The sequence below is a fragment of the Myotis myotis genome, unplaced genomic scaffold (assembly GCF_014108235.1).
Source record: "Myotis myotis isolate mMyoMyo1 unplaced genomic scaffold, mMyoMyo1.p scaffold_m19_p_8, whole genome shotgun sequence".
Lineage (NCBI taxonomy): Eukaryota > Metazoa > Chordata > Mammalia > Chiroptera > Vespertilionidae > Myotis > Myotis myotis.
In genome coordinates this window covers 44,492,035-44,514,045 of record NW_023416390.1, presented here as the reverse complement: position 1 = coordinate 44,514,045, position 22,011 = coordinate 44,492,035, and the positions used below count along the sequence as shown (strand labels likewise).

The 22,011-nt window shown below is 36.0% G+C and overlaps 1 protein-coding gene across 8 annotated transcripts in view; it reads right to left on the bottom strand.

Annotated features, from left to right (window-relative positions):
* Positions 1–2,797: 2,797 nt before the first annotated feature.
* The window catches only part of OLA1 (Obg like ATPase 1), a 172,493-nt gene continuing 153,279 nt past the window's right edge, over positions 2,798–22,011 (bottom strand). For 6 of the 8 annotated variants that reach the window (XM_036319375.1, XM_036319378.1, XM_036319377.1 and 3 more), the window contains 4 exons: positions 9,738–9,878; positions 8,954–9,050; positions 6,795–6,917; positions 2,798–3,310 (listed from right to left, as the gene is read on the bottom strand). In XM_036319375.1, the coding sequence (XP_036175268.1) occupies positions 3,209–3,310; positions 6,795–6,917; positions 8,954–9,050; positions 9,738–9,878 (463 nt within the window). In that variant the 3' untranslated portion in view covers positions 2,798–3,208. Of the gene's footprint in view, positions 3,311–6,794; positions 6,918–7,151; positions 7,217–8,953; positions 9,051–9,737; positions 9,879–22,011 lie in introns of those variants that run through there. The other 2 variants (XM_036319379.1, XM_036319380.1) reach the window with 2 other exon arrangements.

Genomic DNA, 22,011 nt, shown 5'->3' with positions numbered 1-22,011 from the left:
TATTTCCTGATTGCAACATGGGGCTCTTCAGTGAGACACTAATTACAAGTGGTTCCGGATATTCAGAGAATAAAGGCGATTCAGGAACTGTCAGTTTTTATAAGGGGCCCCATATCAGTTACAAGACAAAAAAGTCACTCAAATTCTAACCCAGCTTTTAGTCTATCAGCAGGGTATTTTTACTAGCTTAAAGAGATGAGACCCATTTTCCCAGCTAAAGCAGTTTGCCATTAAACAATGAACATTTCTGAAGTACCTGGCAAAATAAAAAAGAGCATAAGTGTACTGAAGTAGACTACTCAGAAGAATGTAAGACAGGAAAAGAAGGAATTTTCTGTCTCTGACTCTTTGGGGGACAGAGTTCTCACAAAGGAGCTTTGAGAATACAATACCGAGACAACCAGGGATAAACATTAATCTGGATTTTAATGCCAAAAAGTTGATTAATCATGAGTAAGAAAACTTACTTCCCAAATGGACCTGGCAAATTACACGCAAACAGAAGCTTCACACAAAACTATGTTAATGAAGAAAAGTATCTGTGTTCCTTTTTTAGTGGGAGGGGGTTCTGGTTCTGATGCCCAAAGTGCAAGTTACAGGGATAACATGATAAAACTAAATTCCATGATACTACACACCTTTTTCTAAGCTTTGGGCAAAAAGAAAATATCTTTTTAATTAAAGATATAATTAAATGGAGCTAGATAGGTGAAAAAATATTCAATTATAATCCTAAAAATACAGATAATTATCACCAGTATTAAACATGAAGATATAGCCTACTCTCAGTTATTTGTGTGTAAAAGTTCTTGGAATTCTCAACTTTTGTAGGAAATACAATTTTGTACACATTTTTAGAATGTTGCAGAACCTCTAACCAAATTAAACATTTTAAGCATTTAATTTCAGCCCCCAGCAAATGCAGTTATCTCAAAACTCACTTCTTTCTCTTAATGGTTCTGTTCTGCCATGTACAATTATCACATTAGAAGTTAGCAAAAGTAAAATTACACAATCAAAAAGGCCTTTAAATAAGATTTCAAACATATGTAAGAAGTCTATGCAATTTACTTTGGAGAAGACTCGAAAGCAAAATATGTGATTTCTTCTTCTACTAGTAAAACCCCTAGCAATCTACTAATCTATACATTCCTCCAATACAGAAATGTATGAATTTTCACAGCAAACTTGGTCAACTGCACCTGTACCTGAGTTTCACTTATGTTTTATTTAGTTCTTAAAAAAAACTTTGCACTTAGTTTTAGTATTTCTCTGCTGCAGCTTATGAATTTTTATGTTTGCAAAAAAATATCTTGATATAGTTCCTCCTTATACATGGTTTTACTTTCTGCAGTTTCAGTTACCTGTGGTCAATTGAAGTCCAAAAATGTTAAATGAAAAATTCCAGTTTTAGCAATTAAGATTTAAATTACATGCTGTTCTGAGTAGCATGATGAAATCTCATGCTGTCTCGCTCTGTCTGGTCCAAGACATGAATCATCCCTTTATCCAGTGTATCCACACTGTATATGCTACCTGCCTGTTAGTTACTTAGTAACTGTCTCAGTTATCAGATAGGTTATGAGAGACCATATTTACATAACTTTTATATTATAAATGTTCTATTTTACTATTGTTAATATCTTACTGTGCATGATTTATTAAGCTTTTTCATAGGTAAGTGTATACAGGAAAAAATATAGCATAAGCTGGGTACTATCCTCAGTTATAGGCATCCACCAGAGTTCTTAGAACATATCCCCTGAGGATAAGGTGGGACTATTGCATTTGATTCTCAAAAAGGGCATACTCACTTAAGAGCTCCTATTACATTCATTACTCCTTTAAACATCCTTTCTTATGTATAGCCGAAGCTCCTTTAAAATCACTTATTTTCTTGCCTTTTGTGCTATGTTGTTTCAATGTTAAGTTTAAGTGTGTGTTTTCATATTTCCTCATCTTTAATGTGACAAAGTAATACAGCAGAATAAAGGGCTAACCTAGGTATGACCGCATTCCACTGAAACGGTCCTATAATCACAGAGAACATAAGGGCATGGATGGGGACAGGGAGGTCTTGCAGGAGTGTTAATGTGGGAGAGGAAGGGAGGGTTCAGGGATGAGAGACGCTAAGACTATCCTCATTAGAGAAGAAGGCCAAGTGCCAATTGGTCTCCAAAGAACTAATTCATCATTATTTTCTTTCAGAATTTTCTATTACAATTTTAGAAAGGGCTTAACTTATACATACTCAAATTTCAACTGGTCTAAAATATTTTGATAGCAAGTATGAAAACAGGCTCTTTTTATTTTCAAGGTCTTATCTTTTTAGTAATAAACTTTTACACTCACTACGAAATTAAAGAAAAATATAACCCACCAAAGACACGAATTAGTTGTTTGCACAATAATTTCATAATTTCAAAGGAAAGATTCAAAATAAACACTCTCTTCAATATGATCAGAACAATAACAAAAAATCCCTTACTTTCGAAGCAGATTTTTTCCAGCATTATTTTCTTTTTGGTCACAGTCACCTATGTTATATCCTTTGTAGCATCATTGCTATCATCCTTCAATAAATGTCCATCTACAAATTAATTAACTTTCTTGAGACAAACCCTTGGTATACTTTTCTTCTGATTCCCATGAAAGACTCACTTTTAAGATACAATTGCAGCTGCCCCACACTGCCAGTTACTGTGTCGCACACACAGTAATCAGCAACCACCAGGTGCCGTATCGCATTTAGCACACCACAGTCAGTCAATACAGACATCCCCAAACACACCAAGGCTGGTTTTGTCAAATGTTTTATTGAGTGTAGACATCTGGAGTACTGTAAAACATGCATTATCTGTAGATTCAAAAAGGAGCAAGCCACATTGTCCTCACTGTCAAATGTGTCAGGCTTGGCATACATGATGGAGATTAATGAAGTATCATGAGAGTAATATGGTTCCTGAAAAGCTTCCACAATTTGGAGTAGGGTCTTAATCACGTGAAAAGCAAAGCTGTTCACATTAGAGAACTTGCATTTCATTGGAGATACACAGTATTTTAATTTTAGAACAAATAAAAATAATTCTGTTTGTAGAAGATTCCCATCCCCCAACTTTGTGTGTCCCTTCAGTTTTCAGAAATTTTAATTAAAAAAAAATCATATGCTTTTTGAAAATCGTATGTTTATCTGAGCAATAACTAAAATTTATTTTTTCTTTGGTTGCTGAGGTGTATTAAATTTGAAGAAGATAATATCTCCATCTTCAACAATATAATTTCTGCCTTGTTGTCTGTACTTTCCAGCGGCCTACAAATAGAAAATATAGAAGAAATGGGTTATTGTACAACTAAATGCATAAAGCATAAGGTAAATGGTAGGAACAGATGCAAAAAGTATTATACTCTTAGGTCATATATATTACATATATATACATATATATATATATATATTTTAAAGAAATAAATATAGGAAGGCATACAAGTTTAAAACTAGAATTGGAGAGAAGCAAAATATTCCCGATTTGGGCAGAACTAGATTTTCCATACATACATAATCATAATGTATTCTCCACTAAATTGTTGGTATATAAATGTAATTATACAAATATCATTAAGTTTCATTACATGCTGTTTATGGTACATTTCTGATGTGTCTGCAAACATCCAGCAAGTCACTGTAACAAAACAGATCAAACCAGGCAGGAAAAAAAGACTACATAACTAGTATAAGGCTTCTTTGTTTACTTAAAGAAATTCTGTGGTGTCAAAAAAGATGGTTTGCTACAAGAAGAACTACTATCAAGTGTAAAAATACACAGATTTTAAATTATTTCCTTGTAGTTTTTTATTTGGTCTTGACAATGACCATACATAGTGCTCTGTATTAGAATGCATCATGAAGATTACCAGCATACCTCAAAGATATCACAGGTTTGGTTCCAGATCAACACAATAAAGCAAGTATTGCAATAAAGCAAGCTGTAATTTTTTTTCTGGTGGAGGGTCTAGCCTTCAATTTGTAAAAAACACAGCATCTGTGAAGCGCAATGAAGCGAAGTGCAATAAAACGAGGTGTGCCTGTACTGACTAACAGCCCTAGTCACAAGCGGACTCTAACAGGTTGGAACTGCAGAGACAGATATTTTTTTCACTTGTATATTAGTTGGCAAAGCAACTGATTCCACCTGCTGGTATGCAGATTTAGACATGTAGTCAGTCAGTGATCCTCATGCAAACACGTGGCAGTTCCAGAGACCCAGGTTCACCTCATGGCGCAGCACACACACTTCACCCTGAGCGCAGCAGACTCTTCAGCATCTACGCCTAAACCTGCACAAACTGACATCTAGGTCCATGTGACTCCACCATCGACCACTCGACAACGAGGACGTGATCTTTTGAAAAAATTCTCAAAAGTATTTTCCTTCTGTTATAGAATTTACTGAGAACACAAAATCTTTGCCCAACAAGATCACTACTTCCCTTTGAACATATCGATAAGAATATTCAAAGTCAAGTGCAATTATACTAATGAGAAGCAACACTAACGAAGATCATACATCTGAGGTTAAAATCAACAAACCAGATCAGAGCTGTAGTAAGCGTATTTTCAAATATCTAGACTACATATAAAAATCACCTACTAATAATATGTATTATTATTAAAACAGCCAATTAAAAAAAAGCCTTGATACTCTTAACATTCTAAATGGCACAGACACCCTCCCACACACATGCATACACCCACACACACACTCTCTCACATGATTTTTATAAAGACGTGATATATTATAGGCCATATGCTACATATTTTGAGAATACAGAGCCCACAGTTATAAAGCTATACAGACAATTTAAATCAAATACATATTGACATGACATACTAATATACAAGTTTATATACTTTGTTACCACTCAAGTTTACTATTAATTAAAAGTGACAGTGTTCCTTTAAATTCTCTAGAGACCATTTAATCCATTTCCACTGCTATCAGAAACACTGGTTGAAAAAAAAAATCAATACCCATTTGTGAATCTTGAGTATGTATTAAACAAGACACGTCTAACCAGTTCATTTGCACTTGAAAGCAGCCATCTGTAGAAGCCAGCTTTGCCTAAGCAGATATGATTGCTAATAATGTGATATCCCTGTAGACTACAAAGCCCACACAGAGCTATTCAGTATATAGTTCACAGCACTGGCATTAAATTAGTTATGCTGCACTGGTACTAGAAATACATATACATACATTCACACATATACTAATCTTGCTCTTGAAGCTAAAATCTTCTTGATAATATGCAAGTAAGTATTTGTTGAATAAAAGAGTATAAAACAACTCATAAATGCTTTATTTACTTTGAGTTCAAATTCTGAAATGTTAGTTTTGGAGATTAAAAATCATATAAAATACTTAATGGTATTTTAAGCTAAAAATCCAGAGGTCAATAATTTCCAATTTATAATACAAAAGTCCCCAGTTTGTGCCAAGCATTTCTACAAGCAGGAAATATTACTTTATTGTATATTATAAAATTTCCAGGTGTTGTTAAAGGAAGTATTCACAACTTATACATCTTTCAAGTTTATTACAATAGCATATCTATCAAGGATTGGTGCAGGCTTATCACAGAGTATAAAAAATTATCATCTGATTTCTGAATTCTAATAATAGAAAAATATCCTTTTTTAAAATTATCTCTATTATATAAAATATATGTGCTAACATTTTGTAGCATGTTGAAAATAACCTGAGGTTTCCAAGTCTAATTAGCATTCCTGATAAAGTTCAATCTCAGTATTTGCACACCTCTCTACCGACACAAATGACACCAGTGGAGCGTTAATGACATTTAGTTGTGAACTAACTTCCCTCACTAATTTTTAGAAAACAAAATGGCTCCCATTCCACATTGAATCAATTATACCAGGTTTTCCCCTCCTCTTCCTGGGGTTCCAAAAGTTCTTTTAAAGTCCTGCTGTTCAGTATGATCTTTCCAATGATACCAATGAGAATACATTAAATTTGAAATAAACTTTTCTGCATTCCTTTCAAATTATGAAATAGTAAACACAAGAGACCTCTTTAAATTCTTTAACATTTTCTATGGCAGTCTTCAAATAACAAATTACATTTAAGATAAAGAAGCCTTACTTACTACAATGTCAGTTTAATCACTTGACCTATCTACTGATTAGAGATGACATACCAACTAGATTCTGCTAAGTAAAACATAATAAAGTCAAACAAGATTAAGCCTGGAAAAGGATTTACATTATAAAAATTAATTTATTACCCATATATAACATTGCTTTACTATAAGAGCTGCTAAGCAAATTATACTTATTAGCTAAAATAAAGCACAATTTTGGACCTGCCCTCTAGTGTTGAGAAAGCAAATCAAATCCCCAAATATCTAAAAAAAAAAAAAAAAAAAAGTACAACCATGAAGTTTCAGTAAGAACAGATTTTCTGTCCCTTTGAATTAATCACAAGTATATAATACTACTTCTACTTTAGATATTCAAATGTAATAAATATAATTCTTCACTGGCCATCAGTGAACAAATTCTTTGAAATTATTTATAATTACTTAAAACTAGTTTATTTTTTTCAGTTTTAGAAAAACACAATTCACACATTTTTAAAATTATCTAAAAGCATGTAAACATCTACAGCTGTTCAATCAGTGGTTAGTAACACTAAACCCTGATACACTCATTAATCATTTTAATCATGAGTATCTTCCTATTAGTAAAAATTACAAAATATGAAACTATAATTCCTTACCTTGACTGCATTTTCAGAACCTTCCTCTTTAAAATCATCATATTTCATTACTTCAGCCATAATGAATCCTTTTTCAAAGTCTGTGTGAATCTTTCCTGCAGCTTGAGGAGCCTTCGTCCCTTTCTTTGAAAAGACCAGAGAAAACTAATTGCATTTAAGATGATTGTAAGCGTTGAGTTTCTTTTTTCTGATCTGTAGTTGTGGCCAACTTAAACTTAGTTTAATACCAGTGAAGATGTCAGGTACACAATTAGTACCTTTCCAACACTGGACACTATCTGTGTAGCAGATTTAGCACAGACAGATCAGTAGATATTAAAGAAGCATAGCTTTGTTTTTTCCTAACAGTCAGTCATCCACAGTTTTATTGATTTAGATGCAGTGGTTTGGTTTTGGCCTGTGTTTCATTTCGATTTTCTATTCTTCACAATGGAAAAAATAAGGATTTTAAAGTAACTTTTAAGATATATTAGCAAAGGTTTTAAAAAGAAAAAGCCTTGAAATTTTCAGTACATCTAAAGAATATAAAAAATCAATATATAGAAATTTAAAAGATATTTTCCAACAAATCATATATATATAAAATATATGTTTAGCAAATAATTTTGAAATTCATATAATAAAAATTTTGAGCATTTTACATTGCACACCCTGCCATCATGTAGAAAAATTCAAGTCGATGTAGGAAGAGAAATGTCTTGTAATTACCGCATATGTTAAATTACAAGGACATACATTCCAGACACACACAACCATGGAAAGAAATCTGAGAAATAATGGTGACCTAAAGACTGCTTAATAAAGCATGTTAAAGTGATAAGAAGTCTGACACTATAAAGCACAGTTTTTACAATAAAAGATGTATTGGGTTAATATGGCTACTCACTGATGCTTACCTGACTAAATATCTTAGCACATTAAATCATGGATACTTACAATCAGTCTTAAGATAAACCAGCTTTCAAAATTTTCAAGTCCAGAACACATTATCTTTCCTGTTACACATACTTCAGTCCAGAAGTTTTAAGGCTTTAAAATATATAGTAAAAATAAACCCTGGCAATTTATTTACCAACTCGGATTTGCTTTGACATTATTTTATAAGTCTATGTAAAAGGACCTTGGTTAGAAATCAGTCAAACATTTTTCTTTTTTACAAAGAGGAGAGGAAATAAAAGAAAAGTGAATCTCACATTCATACAACACATTTAACATTATGTTGAACTGCCTCCATGTTCCTATCCACATTAAATCAAAATAAATATAACAATAAATTGCGGTAGTCAGTGCAAACAGAAATCAAAGCAGCACTAAAATTACTCATGTAGCATATATTTAAAAAGCACAATAAAAGAAAGAATAAATAGTATTTCTAAAAGTTCCAACATAATTTTTACATTCTATAACACTATGTGGGACTATATATATTTCAAAATATTTTTCAATAGTAACTACCATATTATAATACATTTACATTTAAAAGCAAGCCATTACAGTTCAGTTTCTATTGTCCTCTGGGAATAAATTAGTCATTCTTTTTGGTCCTAATCAGTACACATCAGTATTTAAAATACATATCCATTTTTAAAGAAGAAAGACTGAATATATAACATTGAAAAAATAAACACTACCTCTATGAATTCAAATTACAAAAGGCATGAATTATTGCGCATTGAGTTTAGCTCTTCGAGCCCAACTGTGTATCTACGAAGAGCATAATGATGTCATATTGCTTTTATTGCTGAAAATGTAATCCGAGCAAAGCAAAGGAGGAAAGAACCACCCGCAACCCAAACAAACTTAGCGAATACAAAATGAAAAGCAACATCAATTTCACTGCAGACAAACCCAGTCACACAGATTAAGCAAGCACAATACTGGTGCGTCTTATCTCTGACCACAGGAGGAGGGTAGACAGATTCTACAGGATGAAGAAATTCAGACTATGTAATAGGCAGAATCAATTGTTACCTGCCTCAATCAATGCCGCTCCACTTTCACTGTTCAGCAGCTCACAAATAATTAAAGTTATCCTGGACAAAAACCTCATCTGTAATGACTAGCTAACCGCCACCATGACAAACTTCAAAGTCAGTGATATCAATCTGAATTCAATAGTGTGGAACTGGATATAGCTGATGAATAAGTATGAATCTTACCCTGATGGTCCATGCACGCACTTCATCTGGGCCTGCAGTGAAAAAGTATTCTAGTTGGAGTGCTGCAAACCCAGCCTTAATGATCTTTGGCAAAGCGCTGAAATAAAATGAAACAAATTCACTCAACATATAAGTTAATTGTGCCATAGATTGGTACAGAGCTAAAATTATTCATTTCAAGTAGAAAATGTTAAAGATACTAGTAAATGACCATTCATCTTTCTAATGCTCTTGAAGAGGTCAGAAAGCATATAACTATTTCTAAAAAACCCTTTTAAAACTGATTCTAATTGTATTAGTCTGAATATGTCATTTTGAATTGTTTACTACAAAAAAAGAAAAACCCGATTTACCTATTCTACGATGATTTCCTCCAATATTAATTATTTCCAGGATGTGGGTCATGAAAGCAAAATTATTTGATTGAAATCCAATGTTTAAACAATATATTAACGGTTACTCAGAAAAAATTCAGGCAACTGATTCACCTTTTCCCCTCCCCCACTGAACATGACGAAAGAGTTTTGGCGATCATTCCTTCTCAAAAATATACATAACTAATACCTATGTTATAATTAAAACACTGTACAGAGATGACAGATGACAGTTAAAAACTTAATTTAAAATAAATCTTTTCACTCTGTCTCATGGTAAAGAAAGGAGAAGATTCCCTCTTTATAATGGTAATTACTCTGTCATTTATTATTCTATCAGCGCAAGCAATTAAATTACTGCAAGGAAATAGTTGATAATAAAGTGTAGGGAAAATGAATGCTAAATTAACCTTTGTGTCGTGTTCGCTTCCAGATACTGCTGTCTCTCCTCAGCACTCAATTCTTGCAACTTGAGTTCCAAGGCCCCACTAAAAGGAATGACCAAGGCACCTGGGTCAGACTTGTCCACCCACTCTTTGATTTTTATCAACCTGTAGACAAAAAAGGGCACAACATTATCTTGTAGTGCATGCATGACTGTACCACATTCATTATTATCAAGTAGCACATACATATTCATAAGAATTGCACGGTTTTATGATGCCATCTTTTTGTGTATAGCTTTCCAAGGTCAAGGCATTAACAGGCAGCAATTGCTTCAGGTATACGCCATAATATTTTACTGCAATTTAGTTTTACTTTAGCACATCATCTATAGAAACTATTACACAAATATTTTAAAACTTTTAAAAGTTACACTAATTTTGTTCAGTGTTAACACCTGTGCCCTTGAAAACCTCAATTTTGATTTATTTTCCTTACTTTACAAAGCAAATTTTCGAAAAACAAAGTTTGTTTGTATAGAAATCAAACCTAAAAGTACCAGCTAATTTTGAGGAGTCTTTGGCAAATAATTACTTCTACACAAATATCTATAATTCTTGCTTTAGTTCCTTCTTAGATGACCAAGAATTTACATTAGTATTGTTTTTGAGGGATATTTTTGCTAATTAAAACAAACATGTCCAGAAATACACATTAACAAGCCTAGCTGATTATGTACACACTGCTCTTATAAATCTCACTTTTGTAGGATCATGAGTATAGAACTGCAGAGGAAATAAATTCCTTTGAATTCAAAATGGGTTGAAAAGCCAAATCAGTTAGGAAATTGATACCAAGTGTTATTTAAAAAGATGACTTGAACCCCTCTCCCCCCAAAGCATGGAGTATTCTGACAAAGTAGCAGTTAGAACATAAGTGAAATAAGTATAAATGATTATATTAACCAGGTCCCGATCCTACCACTTTACTAGTTTTTTTTCCTTGGGCAAGTTACTGAACCTTTCTAAGCCTCAGTTTCCTCATCTCTAAAAATGGAGATAATAGTACATATTATATTGTAAAGAACCTAGAAAAGTAATGCCTGGCATATAGTAAACAAGTATTAACAGAAATAATATCATTAATTTTCATTCTCAGATAATCATAGTATGTATACCTATAATTCTGAAATAGATTTAGTATAGAACTGAATATAGATTTCATAGAAATTTATACTAATGTATACCATGCAGAGTTCCACTAGTCTCCCATATTTAGACCAAGGTTTTAATAGCCACTATTGCAAAAAAACAAACAAAACAAAACTGGCAGGAATTCTTTAATTAATCAATGTTAAGGTCACTTTAGGGGAAAAGACACACAAGAATTAAATCACAGTCATTAACACTCACCAATCAAAGAAAATGGCAGAGAATCAGAGTTATTAGAAAATTAAAAATATATGTCGCTTACTAAATAGGATTTACAATGGGATAAAGGCTTGGTATATGCTTGTTTTACAAGGCTAACTATCGTTTATTTATTTAATATGTCATCAGTGGTTCTTGCTCTTCATAATTTTTATTTTTTCCTTTTGGTCACATCCTTAAAAAAACACACAGAGACCAGCCCAATAAATAGATGAATAAAGATTTGTTTTAGTGTCCTTTAAAATAGGAAATCCAAGCTAGATATTTTCTTAGCCAAAATTATGAAGGGCAGGTTAAGGGAAAAAAAGGAAAATTTAATTTGATATTTTGCCTATTCTAAGTTACATCATAGATTTAAACAAAACTGTACATTAAAATGTAACATACATTTATGATACATCAGATACGATCAAGTATGTAATTAAAAAAGATCACATACCAAATATAGATTCAAAGAAAGTTTAATAAAGCAAGCCCATGTAAAAGGATAAAATATCATATACATTTTGCTTCATAAATATGGTCAACATAACTAATAAAGCTAGAACTGTTATGAAATAATAAGAAATAATTACTTTGGCTAAAACATCAAGTCAGAATAACAATAGTTCTACCCTGTCATTCTAACAGCCTTTCCTGCAGAGTCCTCAGAAGGATTATTTGCATTCCTCAGGTGCTCTATTGTACAATTCAGATGAATAAAGACTTACAAATCATTTTTCTACTGCCAATGTGAGACTTTGATCTGGTGAATACACCATTGTACCTTAACTATAATTGGCAAAAAACCTGACAGTGTAGAGCATCACAAGCTTAATAACAAAGGAGAATATCTCAAAGTGTTGACAGATGATCTTCATAATGCAGAAGCAGAGCTGGTACATTTTAGCAATAAATGAGCACTGAGGTCTAAAGGTCTCTAAAGTGACTGACATCAGACCTGCTATAGCCTCACTAAAAGAAAAAGGTACCGTAGCACTTTCCGTAAAGTGAGTTAGGTTCTTTGCCTGCAAGCTTCACTTTTGTGACTTTCACTGTCACAGAAAACACAGGGAAGATGAAAAGTGAGGTAGGTTCTTTGGTTGTCTGCTTTACTTTTGTTACTTTTACTATCAAACAAAAGTGAGAAATATCCCAGAGTGATTTTTAATTAACTATTTGAAATAAACAATGGGTAATTTAAGAAATATAACTCAATTTCAAGATTACTGATTGAAATACATAACATAACTATTAGACCTGATGGTTACAAAAGTGTGATAATGAGGCCAAGATCACAAGTCTGAACCCCATTGGGACCATTTACCTTTTGCAGAAAAATGTCTATTCTATTGCTACAAACCATGCCCCAAACTATAGCTAGTCATCTAAAGAATGTGGGCTATGGGCACATGAGGGATATTGAAAAATCAAAGTTGAGCTCAGTATCACTACTAGAAAAACAATTTCAAGTATATTCTACCAAAGTGACTGAATAATAATCTCCATATACAAACGTTAACAGATGCCTGAAACCTATGCAATTATTAGTGATCAAAATAATGATAATATTGTCATAGACCATCTAACTATAAGTGGAGAAGAAACATTCAAGACAACACACTCCCAAAGAGTTAAACTGTAAAGACTTTCATAAAATGTATTCATTTTACAAATTTATATGAACAGAGAGTAGTGCAATAGGATCCATCCTCTTATGGAGTCAGAGCCACACTGCTTTCCCCAAAGTCTTAAGCGTGACAAATGGGAAGAGGAATGGCCACTAGTTGTATTTCTCTCCCTGGTAATGAAGCAAAAGGACAAAGCAGGGACAATCAGTTTTATTTTATTTTATTTTATTTTATTTATTTTTTATTAAATCTTTATTGTTCAGATTATTACATTTGTTCCTCTTTTTTGTCCCCCCATAACTCCCCTCCTCCCAGTTCCCGCCCCACCCTCCGCCCTCACTCCCCACCCACTGTCCTCATCCATAGGTGCACGATTTTTGTCCAGTCTCTTCCCGCATCTCCCACACCCCTTTCCCCCACAAGAATAGTCAGTCCATTCCCTTTCTGTGTCCCTGATTCTATTATAATCACCAGTTCATTCTGTTCATCAGATTATTTATTCACTTGATTCTTAGATTCACTTGTTGATAGATGCATATTTGTTGTTCATAATTTGTATCTTTACCTTTTTCTTCCTCTTCCTCTTCTTAAAGGATACCTTTCAGCATTTCATATAATCCTGGTTTGGTGGTGATGAACTCCTTTAGCTTTTCCTTATCTGTGAAGCTCTTTATCTGACCTTCACTTCTGAATGATAGCTTTGCTGGATAAAGTAATCTTGGTTGTAGGTTCTTGGTATTCATCACTTTGAATATTTCTTGCCACTCCCTTCTGGCCTGCAAAGTTTCTGTTGAGAAATCAGCTGACAGTCGTATGGGTATTCCCTTGTAGGTAACTGAGTTTCTTTCTCTTGCTGCTTTTAAGATTCTCTCTTTATCTTTTGCTCTTGGCATTTTAATGATGATGTGTCTTGGTGTGGTCCTCTTTGGATTCCTTTTGTTTGGGGTTCTCTGCGCTTCCTGGACATGTAAGGCTATTTCTTTCACCAGGTGGGGGAAGTTTTCTGTCATTATTTCTTCAAATAGGTTTTCAATATCTTGGTCTCTCTCATCTTCTGGCACCCCTATAATTCTGATGTTGGTACGCTTGAAGCTGTCCCAGAGGCTCCTTACACTATCCTCGCATTTTTGGATTCTTTTTTCATTTTGCTTTTCCGGTTGGGTGTTTTTTGCTTCCTCGCATTTCAAATCATTGACTTGATTCTTGCGTTCCTCTGGTCTGCTGTCGGGAGTCTGTATAATATTCGTTATTTCAGTCCGTGTATGCTTAATTACTAGTTGGTTCCCCAATATAACATCGAGGGTCTCGTTAGTTTTCTTGTAGATCTCATTAAGTTTATCGGCGGCTTCTAAACAGTTCTTGAGAGACCTTAAAAGTGTGGTTCTGAACTCTATATCTTCCATTGACAATTTTGTCCTGTTTCTTTGTCTCTGCATTTTGTTATGCTTCCTTGGTGCACCCCCTAGTCGTCTTTGTGCGAAGTCTTATAGTTAAACCTTGATTGTTGTAGCTAATACCAGGGAGGGTTTGACCTCCAGGCCAAGTGGCTGTGAGAATCAGCTGTGTCTGCAGTGAGAGAACTTCTGTCCTCTAGGGAGGTGCTAATCTAGCCTTTGCCTGAGGCTATCTGGCAAATGCCTCTGTGCAGGGCTTGGGCGGGGCGGGTCGCACAGGATCAACAGGGTGGGCCGGAGAGAGCAGTTATGGCGGCTCTCAGTCCTGTCCCCAGGGGCTCTGCCTCTCTGAGTCCCAGCACCCACTGCAAACCTCGGAGAGAAAGCTGCACTCGCTCTGACCGAAGCCAGACAGTCCCGCTTCTCCCGTTTGAGTCTGGGTCCCTAAAGACTCGCCCGGATCTGGAGCTCAGAGTCTGCGACTCCCTCCCGATTGAAAATGCCAACTGTGCCCTCCGCCGCCAGCCCGCTCCGCGCACTCTGCACCTCAGAATTTGACTTCAGCACTGCGCCTCCTCTGAGTGTCCGTATGCGTTTCTCTTTCCTCCTAGTTGTAGGACTTCCACTCAGCCAGCGTTCCTGTGGTTCTGGGTGATGTCCGTTCCGTTTTTTAGTTTCACTTTTGAAGTGGTTGTTCAAGGCAGCAAACTCCGGCGTTAACCTATGCTGCCATCTTGGTTTCGGGACAATCAGTTTTAAGACTAAAAGGGTGATGCTTTGAGATACACTAGTTGGGATATGTTTGATTCTTTGGCAGAATGAGATCTTTATTATTAAGTTAGAATTAGATTTCTCAAAGACTGTGTCTCAAATTTACCTTCAGTTTTATGATCTTAGCCAGTCTTGAAATCCAGATTCTATCATTTGATTTTCCTAGGGTTAGTTCACATTGTATTTGACTTCCCAGATACTAATTTTATTTCTAAAAATTCTATTTGTTACTCTTTCAAATCTACCCACTCTTTTTTTAGACAACATTTTACTCTTTGTTTAATGAATTCTTAGTCCCTTTCAATCTTTTCAGCAGATTAATTTAAAAGTTTCTTTCAGGCTGCTCTAGTTACTTCTGATTTCTCAGGTATAACTTTGCCCCTACCATTTGTCATCTGCTAACCTCTGACAACAATTGGCTCCTGTGTATGTGCTGTGTTGTTTTGGGGTGTGAGGTCATTTGGCAGCAGCAGTTATGTAGTTATGTTCCAAGGGAATGTGTGGTCCCCAAGTTGTTGACATATACGTACATCTACGCTATAGTTTTATGGTTGTTGCTTCTAGGGAAAGACCTATAGTGTCTTGGGCTCTGGGTCATTTTAAGGCTTAGTGTTTCAGCACTTGGTTTATTGGTAATGCAAACTAAGGGCCCCTACCTCGTATAGTGCAGTCCAGTCTCTAATTTCCTGAGATTAACAGTTTCCTCCCTTGTTCAGAAGGGGTGGGAGTGGGGACATTTTCATTTGTCTGATTATGGAAAGGATAGCTTTTTCTAGGCTTTACGAGAGAGCCTTGTTCCAGCAGCACCTGTAGCATAAGGCCTATGCTGGACTTTTAGTCCTACTAAAAGTATATGGACATATAAACTTAATTTTCCCTGAGGGCCATAAACTGTTGCTTCATTCTCTACTGTCAATGGGTCCTCTTTGTTTTGGGCATCTAGAGAATCCTTTTTCTTGCTTTCAAGTCCCACCATGTGTTCTAAAAATACCACACCATCATCAAAATAATCTTTTCTGGTTATTTTCTCTGGTGTTTCTACATATTAGAAACAAGAGGGAATTTCTCATATTGGCTCAGTCTACCATCTTAACTCAAAGCTCTCCATACTAGAGTTACATCCTTCATTTTATTGTGTTCTAATACAATAGCTTTCAACATTTTTTGACCATCACCCACAGGAAGAAATCGATTTTATACTTGACTCAAACATATGGTGCACAGACATTTTTATACACATATCCAAACAGATACAGGTTTCACAAAACAATACTTATCTTTATAATGGGAAATAAAATAATCCCAATGGTACTATTTGAAATTTTGAATTAAACTAAATTCTTGCAACTTAAAATAAACCCCTGAAGTAGTTTTCTCTAATATACTTTAATAAGAACTTTAATTTATTCTTTTCTATACTTCATGTCCACCTAGCCATTCAACTACCCTCAGCTACTTAAATTCTAATTATATTTTCTAAAAATCTTTTAAAGATGGCTCAATCTAGCACTAAAGCTGAGTTACATTATCATTTCTATCTTTATTGAGTATTAGAACTCTCTCAAATCTGTGTATTCTACTTTACAACATCAAAGTATGTTTAAAATCTTTGAAGTTGTTACATATGGCAATATTAGGTCCTTATACACACCTTACATAGTTTTGTGTGTGAATCTAGGTCTTGACTTTTTAAAAAAAATCAGCAGTGATATGTTTCTGACTGAATATAACTGCTGGCAAGACCATATGTTAATATCAGAAAATGATGCAACTTACACAAAGGAGGATCCAGAGCTGGTTTACTCAGTGACTTGACATCATTCAGTAAATTTACTAAGGACCTGACCTTTACTAAGCTAGTTCCCCTCAAGTTATTCATGGTATGGATGCACCATAAATCCAGGGGACATGTATAAACAGTGAGGTCATTTCTAGTCTCCCCCTTTATTAGAAATGTGGTTTACTCTCATTTCTATTAAAACTGTTCAGCCCAGCCGGTGTGGCTCAGGTTGAGTGTCGACCCATGCACCAAGAGGTTGCTGGTTTCAATTCCCTGACCAGGTTGCAGGCTTGATCCCTAGTAGGGGGCATGCAAGAGGCAGCGGATAGATGATTCTCTCTCATTGATGTTTCTATCTTTCTTCCCTCTCCTTTCCTTTCTCTCTTTAAAATCAATAAAAACACATAAAAAAAGAGATTAAGGCTTATGGAAGGTAAGGTTATTTTTTTCAAGATGACAAATATTATTTAGTCAATCCAGTTATCTTACAAATGGCAATAAATAATACTGAAAACCTGCACTAAAAGTAATAGCACAAACTACATACAAACTAAAACATGTACCATAAATAATATTCATTCACAGTAAATAAATTAGCTCTAGAAAATAAAAAATTCCCAACTCTTAAAAATTCTTTGTTGAATAAAAGTTATTAGAATGGGTTTATTAATTGGGGGGGGGGGAGGGAAGAAAGAAGAAGAAATACCAAAAAGGTAATCTACTTATATAAAAACCCTGGGTGTAACATCACGTCCAGAAGCGCGACCAAGCAGAAGGAAGTCAGTCCTGCAGGGGTCGTCTTGGAAACGGCTGCGCCCTCCCCCAGCTGTTTCCCGGAGGGTGAGGATTCAGGCAGGAACCCGCCCTCAGAGCGGAGCGTGGAAGTACTGAGTCCGGCCTTCAAACCAGACCCTGACAGTAGGGAGGAGGCAGCCCCATTCCTCACAGAATCTGCTGTTGGAGAGCTTGCTGTCAGTGGCCTGCCATCCAGGAACCCCATTCACCTGCACCCCGGACCCTGACAGGAGGGAGGAGGGAGCTCCATTCCTCAAGGAATCCACAGGTGGCCAGCTTGCTGTCATGGGCCTGCCAGCTAGGAATCCTATTCACCTGCATATCTGTATAATGTTTTAATACATTATATTAGAGGTCGTGGTGGTACTGTTTTACCCACAGCGTCTACAGGAATTGTTGCAAATTTATTCTCGGTGGAAGCACCTTTCATTCCCAATATAAATTACTGATTCCATTCAATGAAACTTCAATTTCTAGACTCAATATAAAGAGTGAAGTTGCTAAAACTATTAAAAAGGCCCAACTTCTCATTATTGATGAATGCACCATGGCATCCAGTCATGCTATAAACGCCATAGACAGATTACTAAGAGAAATTTGAATGTTGTATTTGGTGGGAAAGTTCTCCTTCTTGGAGGGGATTTTTGACAAATCTCAGTATTGTACCACATGCTATGTGATCGGCCATAGTACAAACGAGTTTAAAGTACTGCAATGTTTGGGGATGTTTCAGAAAGTTGTCTCTTACAACAAATATGAGATCAGAGGATTCTGCTTATAGTGGATGGCTAGTAAAACTTGGAGATGTCAAACTTGATAGCAGTTTTCATTTAGGAATGGATATTATTGAAATCCCCTGTGAAATGATTTGTAATGGATCTATTACTGAAGCTAACTTTGGAAATACTATATCTATAGATAATATTAAAAATATATCTAAACGTGAAATTCTTTGTCCAAAAAATGAGCATGTTCAAAAATTAAATGAAGACATTTTGGATATACTCGATGGAGATTTTCACACATATTTGAGTGATGATTCCATTGATTCCACAGATGATGCTGAAAAGGAAAATTTTCCCATCGAATTTCCTTTGGGAATGCCGTGTCATAAATTAAAATTGAAAGTGGGTGCAATCATCATGCTATTGAGAAATCCTAATAGTAAATGGGGTCTTTGTACCAGATTATCAAAAGATTATGACCTAACATTATCGAAGCTGAAGTATTAACAGGATCTGCAGAGAGAGAGGTTATTCTGATTCCTAGAATTAATTTGTCCCCATCAGACACTGGCCTCCCATTTAAATTGATTCGACGATGGTTTCCCATGATGCCAGCATTTGTGATGACTATTAATAAATCACAAGGACAAACTCTAGACAGAGTAGGCATATTCCTACCTGAACCCGTTTTTGCACATGGTCAGTTATATGTTGCTTTCTCTTGAGTTTGAAGAGCATGTGACGTTATAGTTAAAGTTCTAAATACTTCATCACAAGGGAAATTAGTCAAGCACTCTGAAAGTGTTTTCACTCTTAATGTGGTGTACAGGGAGATATTAGAATAAGTTTAATCACTTTATCAGTCATTGTTTGCATCACTGTTGTTTTTAAAGCACGTTTTTGTTGTTTTCATATCATGTTTTTGTCATTTTTATATCATGCCTCTGTTGTTGTTATATCCTTTTGTTACTGTTTATTTATTAATTTATATATTATTTTCATACACATTTTACTAATTTCCTTTCATCTCTCACACTTCTATTATAGAGAAAGGGCAAATAGCAATATTAAAATATCTCCGCTAATTAATTCCTTTTTTAGAAAAAATATATTTTATTGATTTTTTTATAGAGAGGAAGGGAGAGGGATAGAGAGTTAGAAACATCGATGAGAGAGAAACATCGATCAGCTGCCTCCTGCACACTCCCCACTGGGGATGTGCCCACAACCAAGGTACATGCCCTTGACTGGAATCGAACCTGGGATACTTGAGTCTGCAGGCCGATGCTCTATCCACTGAGCCAAACCAGTTAGGGCAATTAATTCCCTTTTAATGTGCATGAATTTCATGCACCGGGCTACTAATTTCTAGTATAATTGACTAGGGGCCCAGTGCACAAAATTCATGCATGGGGGGTGGGGGGGTAATGGGTAGGTCCCTCAGCCCGACCTGCACCCTCTCCAATCTGGGAGCCCTCAGAGGAGCCCTCTTCAATCCAGGAGTTTCTGTCTGTCTTTGCAATCATATGAGCTAATTGTCTGAGACCCCCAACTCAGTTTGGTTTGGTGCTCACAGAATAATAGAGTTCTTTTTTTTTCTTTGCTCCATTGGTGGAGATTTCCTAGAAGTTGCAGGATTCTTCCTTTTAATTTTTCCTCAACACTCTGACTTATGTCTCTCACCTTTGCTTTCCCTCATTCTCCACCCACAACAGTAACTTGCTCCAGGCTCACTTTGCTCTAGTGCAGCGGTTCTCAACTTTGGCTGCACATTAGAATCACCTGGGAATCTTTTTAAAATCAGGGTTTTTTGTAACAAAGACACAGAATTTCTGGAGGATGAGGCCCAGAAATCAGGATTTTTTGTAACAAAGAAACAGAATTTCCAGAGGATGAGGCCCAGAAATCAGGATTTTAAAAAGATTCCCAAGTGATTCTAATGTGCAGCCAAGGTTGAGAACCACTGCAGTGTCTAGGACAGGGGTGGGCAAACTTTTTGACTCGAGGGCCACAATGGGTTCTTAAACTGGACCGGAGGGCCGGAACAAAAGCATGGATGGAGTGTTTGTGTGAACTAATACATGTTAACACTGCTGCTGGTGAAGGAGTGGAGGGGAGAGCAAGAGAACCCTCCGCTCTTTTGGCTCCGCGGGCTGGATAGAACAGCCAAACGGGCCGGATCCGGCCTGCAGGCCGTAGTTTGCCCACGGCTGGTCTAGGAGATCCCGCAACACGTCTGCCACCAGAACTACGATTCCCAGCATTCCTGGTGCTCCCCGCGCTCTGGGCTTCTGCTTCTGGTCCAGGGGCTGCCACCAGAACTACGATTCCCAGAATTCCTGGTGCTCTCTGGGCTCTTGGTTTCTGCTTCTGGGCCATGGGCCGCAGAAACCAAAAGGACTGGGAACTCCAGCCACCCCCAGGCTGGGCTGACAGGACTGGACATTTCAGTGGCATCCCCGGGACCCTGGCCGCTCGGCACTGGCGCGCGCACTGGCCACAGGCTTGGAGTGAACGGGGTCCCTGGGATGCCCACCACATCACCCTGCCTATGTGGCGGGTGGGCAGGCGTCCCACCCTGCCCCAGCTGCTTGGCGCCTGAGCGCATGTGTGCTGCCCACCGGCCTGCCAGCTTTGTCGGGTTAATTTGCATACCCACTCCTGATTGGCTGTGGGCATCACAGAGGGACAATCAATTTACATATTTGTCTTATTATTAGTATAGATTAGTGTCTGGAAAGTAATCTCTCTTCTAAAAGAGTTCCCCATCTTTGATGTAGGTAATAAACTTCAAGTTTCAGTGTACTTATCCAACTTCACAGAGTTATACAGAATAACAATTATAACTCTGCTTCTCAGAGTGTGGCACATCACTTGGGTGCTAGTTAGAAACACAGAATCTCATAATCTGCATTTTAATAAGGTATTTCTTATGCATGTTAAACTTTCAGAAACACTGAACTAGTAAAGGACTGAAAATAAAAGCACATTAACTGAAAGCATAAAAATGTCTAAGATAACTCTGAAGACCAACTGGTAACTAAGCAGATGGTGACTACCTACCTCACTGACCCCACTGATAAGAGAGGAGTGAGAATAATTGAAAAACTCCTGCTTACATCTCCCAGGCTCAAAAACCACAAGAGGGAAAAGTCACTAGAATTTCAGGAAGTATGAGGAAAATGTTTGCTCTGAATCCCCTGCAATGTCAAAGAAGTTCCAGATTCATAATAAGAAAAATTAACCAATAGAAATATCTAAAAATAATTAATTTAGATACTTTTTACTTTATAAGACATAATTATCCCTCTCTCATTCTAATAAGACTTAATACCTGGGAAAACATTTGTAGTAAGTTAGCTTTAGAGTCTAGATTCAAATGATAAGAAGTGATTCCAGCAGAGAGGACTTTCATGGACTCTGAATTCATAATAAGTAAAAGGGATATTACCACAAATTGTTCGCTATGAGGGCCTCACAGAACCACTCTCTGGAAAACCACGTTCATTTTGGGGTCACTATGATAAAATGGTATTTGTATACATACATAACTACATATATATATATATATATATATATATATATATATATATATATATATATGTATATGTGTGTGCATAGAAAAGAAAAATTCTAGAGAAATGCACATTCCTTTTGCAGCAAATAAACAATGGGTTTCAGGTTTTCTGTTTCAAGGATTAACAAGCTTTCTGACTCTAATGGCAACTGGAAGGTTATGAGGAAATTGAAATGATAGGTGTTATGACAAGCAGACAATCTTAAAAGCAAATTGGA